Below are 14,661 nucleotides of genomic sequence, written 5' to 3'. Positions count from 1 at the left end.
TGACCTATTTCTCGGCCTAAATTGAGAGAAGGGACTCAAGCAAGAAGGGACTCAAGCAAGAGGGAGAGAAGGGGGGAAAACTAGGGGAAGGAGAAGAGGGGGGGAGAAGAGAATGCAGCTACAAAGCTGCTGGGTTTTTTTTGTTTCAGTTTTTATTTTGATCTCTCTTCATCTCTCTTAAGACCGTTGAAGCAACAAAAGGTTTAAATTAAAAGATGATAGCACTTTGATCTCCAAGCCTTTGAAAGCTTTGTAGCTTTAGGGGTACCCTTCCGGGCATTTTTAATATGCAGATATTTTAGGCTAAAGTGTTTAAATATGCATTTCCACAGTTCAGTAGGGGTGCTCCTGTCCTTTTCTGCTCTTAAATTTTATTATGTTTGTTAAAACGATTCATGTACTTTACACACACATGCGCCCGCACACCCCTCCCCAAATGTAATCTCGGTTCACTGAGAGCACAGAACAATGGTGAGGGACGTATCATCCACTGTTGTTGTGCCGTTTCAGTGCAAATTAGGCGAAAACGTGTTTAAAAACAACAACAACCCCGAAAGAACCTATTTGGGAGTAAACACTCATTTATGCAGGCAACTTACCTAGTAGGGGGAAAGCGGTTCCATTAGCTACACCTGCAATTAAATCCAGTTGAGTAACGGTGGGGGAAATGGCCATGAGGGTGTGCAACCATTTGTAAAACAGTTTTAATGGACGCAATTGTGCTTGCTACCCACCCACTCATCCACCCCCCCACGCCCACTTCCCCTGAATATTAAGAGGTAGGTTGCTTTTCCTGAATCCAGAGCATCAGCAGAACCAGCTACTGGGCAAGTGGCTGGCCTTTTTACGGCACGTAGGCTCTGCTTGTAAAGCCCAGCTCCAAAAGCCTGAGGTAAGTAACGTTTTGGCCATCTAGGCGCCTGCCTGCAACCGTCGCCCTCCGGCTGCCTTAAAAAAAATGAAATGAAGCCCTTTTGGCATCCTTTCCAGGGGGCTGTTGAGCCCCGTCAGGAAGGTGAGGGGGCAGGAATTGCATTTAGGCATCTAGGTCTTGCCCTGCCTCAGCCGGTCGCACCCTGGCTCTCCAGCCTGCAACTGATGCAAGTGGAATCCCTTGTTGTTGTTGTTGTTTTATTTCTATGCCGCATTTCTCCCAACAAGGGACCCAAGGTGGCATTTGTGGGTGCCTTGTGCATTCCCCGTCGGCTGGTCTGTTCCCCGCCTTAGGTACTACAGATTTTTTAAAAACAAGTTTGGGGCACTTAGATGTTCAGTGTTGAGCGGACCCGACAGAAGCCCTGAGAAGGAAAAAAAAAAGCGGACTTGATTTTTGTTTTTGTTTTTATTAAAAGAAACTTGAGGTAAATGAAGTAACTTCAGCACCACAAGTTGTCCCAAGATGCACACCAACCAATTCATCCGTCACTTTGTTGGTTCAGCTGGGTTTTCCTCCACGACTGTCAGCTTCTGCTAAAACCATACTGGGAGTTAACGTCTTTGCATGTCCTGTAATTGGGGGGGGGGGCTAAAGAAACCATCCCCTCCCTCATCAATCTGGTGTGTCTAGCAGCAGGATTTGACACATTTATACTCTGTCCTTTATCCGATCAGGCTTCAGCCCATGCCTGATATTCACACGATTTTTCACCCCGATTCTTTTTGAAAGCAATGTGGGGCAACATTCAGAGAGCTCCTATATATGGTCACCATCTTGCCATAACAGGGTCACCAGATGTTTGAAGTTGTAGGGTGAGGAACTCCTTTTTGGCACATCACTAGAGGTAGATCCCAAGACTGGGTTTTGCCCAGTCGGAAAGGGGCATCCACCAATGCAAACCTTCTTTCTTGTGGGGCTGCAAAACTGGACTGATGGGTTTGCTGAGGCATTGCCATCAGTGACTCTACTTGGCTCTGTTCTAAAGTCCCAGTATTTAAAAAAAATGTCTCACAAAGAGGTGCATGGGAGGAACTGAAAAATCTTTTTCAAGGAGCCGGCTCCTTCCTTGGGGGGGACCAGATTGACCAACTTCCTTTTTAGCAGCTGTTTTGAAATATTTGTTCTCTGAATGACAGCATATCACCTAACGTGTCTCTTTTTTCAAGGGCCGTTCTTTAGCCCTCAGTGGCCATAGAAGAGGGCATTTCACTCAGGCAAAACTCTCCTTGAGTTAGCCACAACAGACCTGAACGTTAGCACATCAATGTTAGTTTTAAAGGTACGCCCCAAAATATGAAGCGAAAGCAATGAAACTTGAGTTTGCACTGTTTCTTTCAGTGGGATTTGCTCCTGGATAGCTTCAGCTTGACCTAAAACTCCATCTTGCCTTCCTCTGACCAAGCCATGCTGTGAGTTGGCCACGGGCATCTCTCTAGATGCTCTTGGATGAGACAACTCCTAGAGTTCTTCCCCACTGGCTGCAGTTGATGATGGGACTTGTTGTCTGGCAAAATGTGGGAGGGGCACTCTTTCCTCACCCCTGTTTCCAGCATGTCTTCAGAAGAGAGAACTGTGGTTTCTTTAACAGGCAACAGGTCTCCCTGTAAGCTTCCTTAACTAAAGCCCCAAGGCTCGGTAGGGCCCTTCGGCAATAGGCAAGAGCACCAACGGACCCTCAACTCTTCCTCCAGTTTGAACCTGTCCTGACAGCCATGGAATGCTGCTTTCATCAAGGAATGTCCCAGCGGAGAGGGGCCTGCTGTTCTCCGCGAATAATTTGTATGAGGAAAAGAAATCACTACCCCTTTGTACACCAGCTAGGAGGTTGTCGAGCTTCTTCCAAGCACCTCTTGTCTACCTCTTCTGACGCTAGCGAGATTTTTTACAATGGTTTTCTTGTGTGCCTGGCTGGGTCTAAGGGAAGGAAACACCTCACAGCCTGTCCCTCGGTACAGGAATAATGAAATGGCCCCATTCAAACAATGCCCCAGCCACCTCGGCTGCAAAAGAATCTTTTGTCTTTCTTCTCCCACCTCTTGCGACAAATATATTTCATCCACAAGGCTATTCAGCTATTTGACAAATAGGAAAGAGAAGTGCATTCAGATTTGGCTGTTGAACTGGAAATGGCCAGCAGCGGGGAGGCAGAAAAGAGGACGGGGCGTTAAACCCAGTAGAATTTGCAGAAGACCTGTGTGCTCTCTCCAGCTTGGGCTCTCTCCATCACAAAGACCCATGTTGTGGGCAGATGCTGGACACAGGTATGGGGAGAGGGAGATGGTATGTAAAAATAAATTCAGGACAAAGGACGGGGTGTGTGTGTATGTACACTAAGACCTCAGGGTCCTTAAGTACCCTTCATTATCTCTTTGCAAGGGCTGTACACACAACAGTTAGTTCAAACGTTGGTCCAATCGCACTTTGTTAAATAAATAGGCATAATTATTTGACATCTGTACGTTATTTTGTGGAGAGCCTGTATACCTGATGCCTTTTGGGCTCAGAAAAGCTGCTCTCGCCAACTTCAAGTGAAGTTTTGCAGGGAGGGAAGTACAAGAAATTCAAGAAGTCCTTTTCCAGCATTTCCCCGTCTTTCTTGGGGCCACGTCAGGAAGGCAAGAGTGGGCACCTCGTCACCCTTTTTCTCACAGCAGCTGGGACGCCCACCTACGTCGAAGCCGGGGAGTCCATTGTGGAGAGGATGCGCACAATCTCAGCTCTCTGGGTCGGCGATATGTGCTGGGTCATGTGCACGATGGAATCCATGGCCACCTCAGGATTAGCCTGGACCAAGCTAGGGGAAGGAGGAAGAGGAGGAGAGAGAGGATGCAGGTCACACGTTTGGTTGTTGTGCTGATGACAAAAGACAAATCTGTAAACGGTGCTTCTGCTGGTGTGGCTCAGCAGTTGAGCTTGTGCTCGGGAGCAGAGCAGGGACTCTGCCAGGAGAAACGCCCAGCCAGGCTCAGCCCCTGGGAGAAATCAAACCTTTTGCAGAGTTTTCCTTTCCGAAGAGATGGCAAGGAAAAGAAACACCGCTGGATTCAAATCAAACCCCAAACCCAAAACATGGAACCGTGGAGAGCGGAGACTTCACACGGAGTCTGGAAAAAAGCCTGCCATAGAAGCTTTCCAAAGCTGCCGCCTCACCTCCTGATCTGCTTCAGTATGTAGTCCCGAGAGATGTATTTGATGTTCTCGTCCACCACCGAGCGGGCACCTTCTTCCTCCGTCAGCTGTTTCTCTAGCCATTCCACCAGGTCCTTGTTGTTATCCCACAAATATGCCTGCCAAGGAGAAGAAGAGTAGATGCTAAGCTGCCTGCTACCGCCCTATTGAGGCTGTGTGTTCCTTGTTCCCCCTCATCTATTAAAGCAAGAAAGACGAGAAGCCTAAAGATTGGTGCCTAAGTTCTCCAAACCTTACAACTGTGCAACAAAGGGCCAAATATGTGTATCGCATACTCCCCAAAAAACAAACAAACCACCCACCCACCCACCTTAGATGCCATCGCCAGCATTTCCAGGGTAGGGCTGAACTCCCAGCGGAGCCACCCATGTGTGGGAAGGACAGAGAAGGGCTTTGGAGTACACCCCCATGTCGGAGAAGGAGAAGGGCTGGTTGTGCGCCAGCTTTTAGAGAAGTCTCTTCTTCCCCCTTGAGCCCAGAGTCTGAAACTGATTGAATGGCACTCCTGTCACCCAGGACTGAACTAGACAGGCCAGCAGGCTGACTTGGCCCGAGGAAACCTTCTCTCCCCCCCCCCCAGGCCAAGAGAAGACTCTCTTCTTCTGAAAATCGTCAGCGCCTTGGCCCAGCCAGTGCGTTCGCAAGGACGAAGCTGCATCAGCAGTGTGCGGCCAGTCTCGAGAGCGCTGTTCAAACGCCATGCCTCAAACAAAAGCGGCTGTAGCACTCTTCAAAATACAGATTTGTGTATGCTACTACACCTTACTGGTTTTGCGCTACAAATGGTAAAAAATTACAAATTGAGATACTAAAAAAAAATCCACAGCGTTCCCACTCCTCTGCTTGCCAACAGTGACAAAACCTAACCTCCATTTTAGACGCGATGCGCATTACAAGGGAGGTCAAAGTGCCTTCAGCCATTGGAAAAACTCCAGCAGTGAATCTTTCTTTTGAAAAACAGGGTGGGGGGGGTAGGGGGGAGAGAGATCATTTAGCTCTGTATTTGCTAGGTAGTTGACTATATAATCATTCAGGAGTGTGTTAGAAGCCTAATAGCCTTCTCGCTGCTTCTCCTTGCCTCTCATTTTCTTTACAAATCATTTAAGAATCGTTAATGGTTTCCGGAAAAAACCAAGTACCACCATTAGCGCTCATTCATATTTATGTCATTTTATTTGGGTAATTAAACATAAAAGCTCATCATTTAAAGGTGCACTATCCTTCTCCGTTATATCACTAATGAAGTCAAAGTCGGAATGACAATGAATTCCGCATCATGATTTAATAGGCGGTCATGTCAAAAATTCATAGATGAAGTATCTCGGTGGCTTAAGGGTTGGAAACAGCTGCCACACTCCTTGAAGGGTGAACCTTTGGCCTGGCGGCTCCGATGAACGCAAAATGGGAGAGCGAGGGAAGCACACACATAAATTGGCTTCGTCCTCAGGTGCAGAATGACACGCAAGGGGGTGAGGGGTAGCGTCGGCTATGGAAGTCACACAAAATGAGGACGGGAAGGCAAGAAATAACACCTGGCTCGGGCATATATTTAGAACTACATGCACACGATACGCTGGGCGGTCTAGATCAAAACACCGATAAGCAGTGAATATTGTCCTACATGATTTTCCTACCACTCTGTGACTGTTGCTCTTTAACATACAGCTAAAATCAATGAACAGAGAGGTCTGTTAAGAAAAATGGCATTTCTCAGGACTCCAAAGAGCACTAGAGAGTGTGGGTGTACAGAAAGTGCAATCTACATCTTGCTGTAAGTTAAGTTGTACTTACTCACTGCCCTTCTGAAATGGTTGTTCGTACATATGGGGGTCATGGAGAGAAGAATCTATCACAGTGGCCCTCAAAAAAAGCTTTGGAGTGTTTTACTCAATGTAGTGTTGCCATTTAGTTTTTCATACACTTATCTGCAGCGTTGAACAGAAGTGTCATTCTGATCTCTGTTTCTCAATTGATTCCGCTAAATAATGCTATCATGGAAGACAGACAAAGCTAGTTCAGAAGGAGAGCGTTTCTTGGCTCTCATTACCCTCACTTAGGATGGTCTTAGGGAGAGAAATGGGAAGTGGGAAAGCCGGCTGAAATCTTAGGCTTACTTTTTTTTTTTATTCTCACCTGTTTTTAGCTCACTTTTTAAAAATGGCCATAATTGGCAGTCAACTTTTCACAAATGTTGCTCACGTTGCCGTAATAAACCCTCTCTCCCAGTATGGCTTAGCTATTTTATATTCTTGATAAACAGGAGGTCTCTGCTTACTATAAACCACCCCAAATGCCTTCTGTGGAATAAAAGCTTATGCATAATTGTTAAAAAGAAAATACTGGGGATTTCTCATTAAGAATATAGTGTGGTCAACAATGCAAGGGGTTGTTGGTTTTTATTGCTGAGGAACAATTATAAAAGGTTAAGGTTCACCTAAAAGGTCAGACTTAATGTCTCATGTGCATGCAATCGTTTAGAAATACAGTGCTCAATTGATAAACCCAGACTAGAAATAAACTATAGAAGTATTTTTTGTTGTTGCGAAGCATAAAACTGAACCACCTTTATAAAACTACAGTTCATATTGTGAATGCTGAAGAAATTTACGAATGCAGTTAAAATACAGTATAAAGAGTTCTTTTATCCAGTCTGAGTGAAAACCACGCTGTCGACATGCAGAAAACGTCCAGACCACCAGCGGAGGCCGGCTCAGTGTTTATGTGGGGTTTCGGCTGGACAGAAGAGAAGCCCTCAGCGAGTGTTGCCTCAAAAGGCAAGACTGTCAGATGACTTCCAAACGAAACCAGAAGGTTGCTTCAGTCAGTCGAGAAAGGGGCACCCCCTCCCCCCTCCCCCTTGGCGCATCCCTCGGACACGGCCCCACTGCTTAGTCAAGAGTCAGAATCGCCATTTGAGGCAAAGGCTTTCGTTCAGGAATCCCCAGAAGAGATCTACTAAAAGCTTGCATCAGGAGAACAAGAATAATGGCAAGAGCACCATTGCTTGTAATGATTACTCTTCTAAAATGGCCGTGCGCTTCCTGGTGCTCTGACTCCCCCCCCCCCTTTGCAACTGCAGTGCCTTTGCCCTCGTGCAGAGGAAGGCCTTGGCAAGCTCTCTGGCAGTCAAACCCTCTGTCCCATCGTGCGGCTTCCTCCCACCCAAACTACAAGCACCCGGCACCTTGCAGACCAGAGTAAGGCTAGGATTTGCCCAAGAATGCCACAGCTTTTAGTTTAGGCGAATATTTAATACTCTTATTAATCATTTTTAATCCGTTTGCCTTTAATTAAGAAACAGCATGATGCTTTCCTATCAACATATGCCAGGGAGCAGATTAATTGTGGCTTAAGATAACTCTTCTTGATTGGTGTAATGTATTAGCTAACTAGATGCCTGGCTTAGGAAAAAAAAAGATGCTCAGACTCTACCTTGGGAAGCTCAGAGCCCTCCAGAAGGGGGGAAAAATCTCCCCCAAACACATTCCTACTCTGTCTCCCTTCCCCTTTTGGAGCTCCAGATCTGACGTAGTCTCTGCATTTTGTTTGTTCTTTAAGTCACAACACAGAAAGGATGGGAAAGGGTGTCCTACTACAGAGATTGTAAATTATATAATCCACGCCAGAAAAGAAGATGCTAGCAGCCAAAGTGTCCTGGGCATACATGCTCATGTAAAGAAAAGTCACCAAAGAACTAATTCCTGTCCTAAGTGGTGTTGCAAAAGATGTGGAAATGATTACAGCAGTAGGGTTCATAAAAACCAGGATGGGGGCTCCCTGCCCCCCAAATCCAGCCCTTTTTAGGAAAATACAGGAGGGAAGTCCTAGCCAATAAGCAGGAACGCAAGAAACGCAGCGCCTGCTCACTGGACAAAATCGGGATTGAGGGGGTCTGGCTACCAAACCTAGTTTGGAAGGAACTGTCTTTGTACCAAGAACCCCCCCCCCCAAGGGGAAGCCCATCGGCTGCCGTTTGAACCAGTACAGCCCAGAGCTGCTTCGCAGTCTGCCGTCGCATTGTCCCCATAGCACAACCCCACTGTACCACTGGCAGACAGCTAAGCCGCCTGGCAGCCATGGGGCTGGTTTGTACACCCTTCTTCCACTTCAAAGGTATATTTTGGTGGGTTGATTGAATTCAGCACACTTTAGAAATATGAGGAAAATGTTTTCTGGAAACATGCGGTATAGATTGCAGATTGGAGGCAATGACCCCGAGTCTGTTGTCCTGTTACATGCAGAACAGTCTAGACACCCATGTGTGTAGCAGTCAAAATGGAGACCCAATTGTGCTAATTAGCTAATGCACATTTGGGGGGGGGGACACTATCTTATAGGGGAATTTAATACCTGCCCTATCCATAACATTCTGGGTTCACTGCGTTATGTTTAATTGCTATTTTTTTAAAATGACTTGTTACAGATGCTGGTTCACAGCCACTGCTCTTTTCAGGGAATGAATTTTTCTGTAACTTAGGAAGCGTCCGCACGGCAATCCACCTTTCCCAAAACTGCAATAAAACAAAATCTTCAAATGCTATATTTAAAGCTGAATGAAAGAAGGTAGAGCCCACCCGTCATCGAGACCCTTCTGGGGCGCTGGGCTCTCTCTTACAAAGAAGAACAGCAGCCACGTCTGCATCTTTATCGTGGGCAGCAGAATTCGGTGAATTGCACGGAATATGCCACTCCTCTATCCCGACCCAATCGGCCTATATTTGTCTGCTGCTAGCCACGGGAGTGGGGACTGGGGCAAAGCTCCAGAAAAAAATTCATTGCACGCCAAACTACTAAAAATGCGATACAGCTCCCCTTCCAAACCTCGGCTTCTAAAATTCCATCACACTTTATCTCGTTTTATAGCCATGCAGAGTAGAAAATCTGAGACATTTCCAAGTTTGGGAACAGGGCGAGCATAAATTTTGAAAGAAGTACCTTCACGGTGCCTTCCACTTCCACAAACCAGCGTCTCAGCATGGCCTGGATCTGGCCGTCTGTGAGTTCCGGGTTGGCGTCGTGGATCTTCTTCTTCACCAGGTCCTCAAGGAGAAGGCGGCGGAGCCTCCAGTAGAAAAATGTGCGGGATGTCTTCCATTCCAGGATGTCCTGCACGCGTCACCAGACAGAGACGTACACACTGTTTAATTTAATTTGTAGGCGGGGAGGAAGTCCTTGCAGCCCCACCCAGTAAAAGGAGGCGGCAGCTTGCTTGAAAGCAAGCAAGGTCATGCTAAAAGTGCCTGTTGGCGAAGATCTACTGTAGGCAAAGGGGCCAAGAGTGGAGGATTATACACAGCGTTACTGACTACACGGTTCTCAAGTATTAATTTCCAACATGTAATTATTAAAAACCTTGTGTGCTTTTCTAGACTGCAGTCATATAGTGAAAAGATTTACATTTTCTATGTATTGTTTTCACTTCTTCCCTTTCTCTTTCAACTCAATTTGGGGGCCTGCTGTCAAAGAGAAAAGGCAGGGTGTGAATTTTCTACATAAACAACTAAATCTGAATTCCTGGAAAGGCTTCGTCACAGAGAAAGATGACCAAGTGGTGGGTTGTCCCATCCCGGTGAGAGCCGATGGTCTCTCACCCAAGCAAAGAAGGCAAAGACTCAGAACCCAACTCCTGTAGATCTGTTGTGCTAAGTCATTTATTGGGAAGCAGTTGTTCTTCTCCTTTCTGAGGCTTCGGGGAATGGGAGGCAAGCATCCTTACAAAGGGTCACAAAGGTGCTGGCCGGGGCTGGAAGCAAACCTCATGTGGCTGCATCTCTAGTTTATCTTCTTCATGAGCTCACGGAAGGCTTTGTGTGTGTCTCAAGAGAAGGAACTCTGTCCCACTGTCTTCTGCCCCCTGGGTATTTTGCAACTTATGTGAAGCCTTGTCGCAGCTTCTGCCTCACACACACACACACACACTTTCCCTCTCTCCTTAACTTCTGAAACATGGATCAGGACCAAGTCCGAGGAAGGGGTGGGTTCCTCGCTAAATGTCATATCAGAGATTATAAAACTACATGGCAGGGTCAGGGCTCTGACGCCTGTGAACAGGAAGTAGAAATGGTCACTCGGAGTGTAATTTAAGAGGGCTTGGGAGGATTCTCTCGGCTCCAAACAGGTTCCCTTCACTGAACAAGGCCAGTATCCCAGTTACAAACACATCACATGGAAGGGGAGGCAGCAGGAACAGGATCCACTGTCAGATCGCACAAGCAAGAACGCTCTGATGTTCATCACTTTGTTCTCAACGGCTTGAATTTGGACACATAGTTGAAAGTACCGCGGATGTCAATCGATCTGAACTAAACACACCCAAGCTTGGGCCCAAAACTACTGACCAGTAAGAAATGTATTTCCCAAAAGAACAAACCATTAAACAACAGTGTTCTCTTGAAAGTAATTCTGGTGCATCCGAAGCCCTTTTCCTCTATGCAAGTGCGCCGAGCCTTGCAGCCTAAATGTAGAACAAACAGTGCTTGCGAGTCTAGTAAAATGTTGCTGTATGTTCTACAGAGGTTAAGCAGTGAAATACATAGAGATGTAACAAGATACATTTTAAAGCAATCTAAACCACCCAGAATAGTGATCGCACTAAAGAGGTGATATATTAATCTATCAATCAATCAAATAAATAAAGCAGTTTGAGGGCCAGTGGCTGCATCCTGCACTGTCTGCTGGGAGGCCAGCCAACCAGGCCTTCAGCCAGGAGTATCAGTGAGCAGACAACAGTAAAGGAAATGTTTGCAATTACACTAATAGCTCAGCAAAAAAGAAAGTCCAGGTTCTGTTTTTGGCATTTCCTGGAAATGATCCTGTCTCTATCTCTGGGGACCTACTGCCAGTCAGTTTAGGTCAACTGGATGCCTTCCAGATGTGCTCAACTACAACCCCTGTTATCCTTTTCCTTGTATAGAGATACAAGGGAGTTGTATTCCACCTCTGGTCAGGTAGGAGTGGTGTAGATAACACAGAGCTAGATGCCATAACAGTCTAAACTGATACCAAGGAAGTTTTCTACGTCTGTGTGTGCGATTCGCACGTAAGAGATTCACTCCCCTGCCAGATCTAGACCTCAGCGATTGTCAGCTTTCTGAAGTGCTGCAGGTCATCTGTGTTCGAAACTTAAGGAGCAAGGCTATTTCCAAGGCTGGCTGTACAGTTTTTTTAAAGGAACACATTAATATTCATGCCATGTTGTCAGAATAATCCAGGCCCTCCATCCACGCCCTTTCAAAATTTTGGCCTGCGAGGACCTCCTCAGCTAGAATTCCATGCATGTCCACACACGCTAGCGCTTTTGACAGCAGCAGTAAGAAACGGATGCATAATACTTACCGTAATGACACCCTTCTCTTGCATCCGGCCGGGCGTGTCGTGCAAGTCAGCAAACTGCACGGCTACCTGGTGGTAAATGGGTATTAGGAATTCCTCCCGTTCCTTCAGCTTGGTCTCCAGTTCCTTCCGCTCAGCCGGGCTTAGCTCTGGGGTGCCTGAAATCAAGAGGAAAGATGCCTGTCAGAGACTCTGGGGAGACGAGAGAGGAAGGAAGACGTAGATGAAAAGCACTACAGAGCGGGGAGCAGAAACCACTCAGGGATGGCACTCCCAGCTTAAAAACCACCATTTACTCAAGTGTAGTCACATAGGCATGAGTAATCCCAGGGCCTCAAAAAGCACCTCAATCCCACCCCAAACACATAATCAGATAATCACGTCATTACACACACACAGATCCCTCTTTGCCCAGCGTAGTATCCTCCTGACAGGAGTGGAGTAACTCAGCCTGACACTCTCTCTACGTATAGAATCTGAGGCAGGTCCTTCCCCCGGCTGTATTTTTAGGCACTATAAATGCATCCACAGAAGGAACGGTTTGTTTGGAGCCCCTCTACTATGAATCCAGAGTTTGAAATGAATTGGCCTTTCAGAGTCATGTTCTGGGGATGTGGCGCGAGGAAGAACCGATGATTTCCACTTTTTCCCCCAAGAATATATTCGTTGTTGCCTAATGATAGCCTTTAGAAAGATCAGGCCTCCATCTCGGGATGATGCCAAGGTTTGCCTTATCCCAGTGCCCTGCTTGGAACCAAGCCCGACTGTGGGTTTCTGCGAGACCACAAACAGAGCACAGGACATGGAGAGAGGGGATGTCTTGCTACGCAGGAACCTCTGAGGTTCTACCTGATTATTATGGCCCACCTCTCTTTCTTTAACAGATGCATCCTCCATGAACACAAGTCATTTTTTTTAAAAAAATCACTTAAACGTAGTGTCCATGTCCACATTTCATAGTAAGGAGACCGACAGACTTTGAAAAAGTGCTTCTTTTTGTTTGCCTCGAATGTCTTGCCAGAGAGACTAGGAAAGGGGAAAGCCCTCTTCCTCTGCTCTCAACCCACTCCTTGTCTTTGCACAGGCTCCCGTTACGTCCCTTCACTGTGTATTGGTCTCTCTCTTGAACCTCCACCTTCAAAACCTATCCTTTGAATTATAGAAATGATACTGGGTGCAGCAAGCAAGTCAAAGAAAATTTCAGAAACAGACCAAGCTACAAGGCAAAGGCTGTTCCGTGTTGGGCAGAGCAAAATCACAGGGACAGAAGTCCGTCTGGGCCCCCAGGGAAGGCCAAAAGCAACCACACCCAACACCTCTCCAAATTATGTGTCCTTGATTTTACTCAAATTTTGCTCTCATCCTGCCAGCTGGAAAAGACAGAAGGGAATGAAAATGGGTTACACGATGCATGTAAAATAGGGTAATACTCGTCTCTTTAATTGGGTGAGAACTTCATCTGGCATTGGTGGCATATAAATTATAAATAAACCCATTCTTTCCATCCTGCATGCCCCAACTGCCCTCTTGCCGTGCTCATCAGAAAGTCCCATTTCTTAAGATAGTTCAGTGGTTTCATCCTTGCCTGGATAGCTTTTTAAAGTACATTTGTACATTTTACAATAAAAAACATTTAAAAAAAAAGGCTCCTGAACTTGAGGGTAGGAAGTGAATGTGTGGGCCAGCACCATGGACAGCTCCCTGCTGAGAGAGCAAGCACAGAAACTGGCCTCGGGTTGGGGCAGGGTGGGGTCCCGACTGGTCTTGCAAGAATAAAAGCCACAGCCCAGCGGTTCAAAAAGAGACGCCCAGGAAGGCGCAGCTGTAAAAGACCCGGTCTTGCTTAGCCCTGAGCAGCATTCATCACCTGGTTTCTTCCTCCCCAGCAGTCAACAGGAATGGGGTGAACAGCAGCACAAAGTTTTATGTATCTAATATTGAAATAAGCCTAAATAAAGGTATAGGAAAAGCATAAATTTAAAAGTTACTGATCTCCCTCAAAGGTGGCAGCCGCTGGAGTTCAGAGACAACACAGGCAGAAAACACAGTCTGTGCAAATACTTGTCCTGGCTCTGCACCAGACAGATTTCGGTCTGATGGAAGGCGCTTGTGGCAGATCTCCTTATGGAATGTGCTCTGGTGTACAACATCATAGGCATAAATATTAGGTTATAACTATAAAACCTAGTCCATAAACTGTTCCCAAAGCATATTATATATGGTTCATATTCCGTCGACTTATAATATGCATAAGATCTTCAGTCAGAATGACTCAAAAAGGCGTATTCCCAATGTCTTCCTTCTAAAACAGCCAAAGGCCTTGAAGTCTCACCAAACTTTAGGAAAGCCTTTTCCCCCTTTCCACATTGCTCCTGACACTTTAAATTTAACAAACAAACAAACAAAAAACGGGGCTTAAGGAACATCAGGGAAATCCCACACAATTTTGCAAACCAGTTTTGTTGCCATATTCAACTGGAGGTCATCTCTGCCTTCAACTGCATCTCACCAAGCTCCAGCCACAAACTCTTTAGAGTTTCTCAAAAACACCCAGTTTTACCAGCAAGGGTGGCAAAGGCAGCGACCAGACGCAAAGCCTTCTCCGTGGTGGGCACCCTTTATTTGGAATTTTTAGAAGTATACAAAAGAACGAGAAATGTCAAGTCAGAAAAAAATTACACAGGCCCACCATCGTCTGAAACAGCTATTTACTGCTAACCTTTACACGGAAGGCTCTGGTTCACCATGAGAGGAACGTACATTACAAGACCCCAGTGTTTATGCAGCAACCTGGACATTCCCCCCATATTTTTCAAACAAACAAAGTGTGCCCCAACGGCTTCACTACCTGAGGAATCAGGTCTGTGCGTATGTATGACTACTGTTACAACTATTGCCGAATTCAGGACAGCTTTCTTAAATTAGAGAGAGAGAAAGAAGAGGAGGAAACGTGTGTGTGTGTGTGGGGGGGGGGAAGCTAGTTTGGTGGGGCACCAGCGGCTGTTAAGGAAGCAAACACTCATGTATTCTAGCCTGTCTGCTGCCCTCGTGTTGTCGAGGCAAACCGAGCTGGCCCTGGTAATGATCCAGGTGAGATTAACAAATATGTCAATGTCTATTTTCTGCTTAATTTAAAAGCGGCATCTATAAAGATTTTTGGCTTCTGAACCCTGTTCTCTGGAAAGGAAGAAGGTAACAATGAA

General features: G+C 46.3%; 2 protein-coding genes across 12 annotated transcripts in view; one reads left to right on the top strand and one right to left on the bottom strand.

Moving 5' to 3' along the window:
* AATF (apoptosis antagonizing transcription factor) overlaps positions 1 to 14,661 on the top strand; it is a 95,039-nt gene that overhangs the window by 73,793 nt on the left and 6,585 nt on the right. The window contains exon 13 of one of the 4 annotated variants that reach the window (XR_012080710.2): positions 12,543 to 12,973. The exons of 1 other annotated variant lie outside the window; for it this stretch is intronic. Coding sequence is in view for 2 of the 3 variants with exons in the window: in XM_072978514.2 (XP_072834615.2) it covers positions 12,543 to 12,585 (43 nt within the window). In the remaining variant the exon portion in view is untranslated. Of the gene's footprint in view, positions 1 to 8,549; positions 8,602 to 12,542; positions 12,974 to 14,661 lie in introns of those variants that run through there. 2 more of the 4 variants (XM_072978514.2, XM_072978515.2) reach the window with 2 other exon arrangements.
* The window catches only part of ACACA (acetyl-CoA carboxylase alpha), a 179,953-nt gene continuing 166,615 nt past the window's right edge, over positions 1,324 to 14,661 (bottom strand). For all 8 annotated transcript variants that reach the window (XM_072978512.2, XM_020786841.3, XM_020786845.3 and 5 more), the window contains 4 exons: positions 11,462 to 11,616; positions 9,062 to 9,232; positions 4,088 to 4,224; positions 1,324 to 3,731 (listed from right to left, as the gene is read on the bottom strand). In XM_072978512.2, coding sequence (XP_072834613.2) covers positions 3,605 to 3,731; positions 4,088 to 4,224; positions 9,062 to 9,232; positions 11,462 to 11,616 — 590 coding nt within the window. In that variant the 3' untranslated portion in view covers positions 1,324 to 3,604. The remainder of the gene's footprint in view (positions 3,732 to 4,087; positions 4,225 to 9,061; positions 9,233 to 11,461; positions 11,617 to 14,661) is intronic.

The sequence above is a fragment of the Pogona vitticeps genome, chromosome 7, assembly GCF_051106095.1.
Source record: "Pogona vitticeps strain Pit_001003342236 chromosome 7, PviZW2.1, whole genome shotgun sequence".
In the NCBI taxonomy this organism is placed as follows: domain Eukaryota; kingdom Metazoa; phylum Chordata; class Lepidosauria; order Squamata; family Agamidae; genus Pogona; species Pogona vitticeps.
This window is presented reverse-complemented; position numbering and strand designations above follow the sequence as displayed.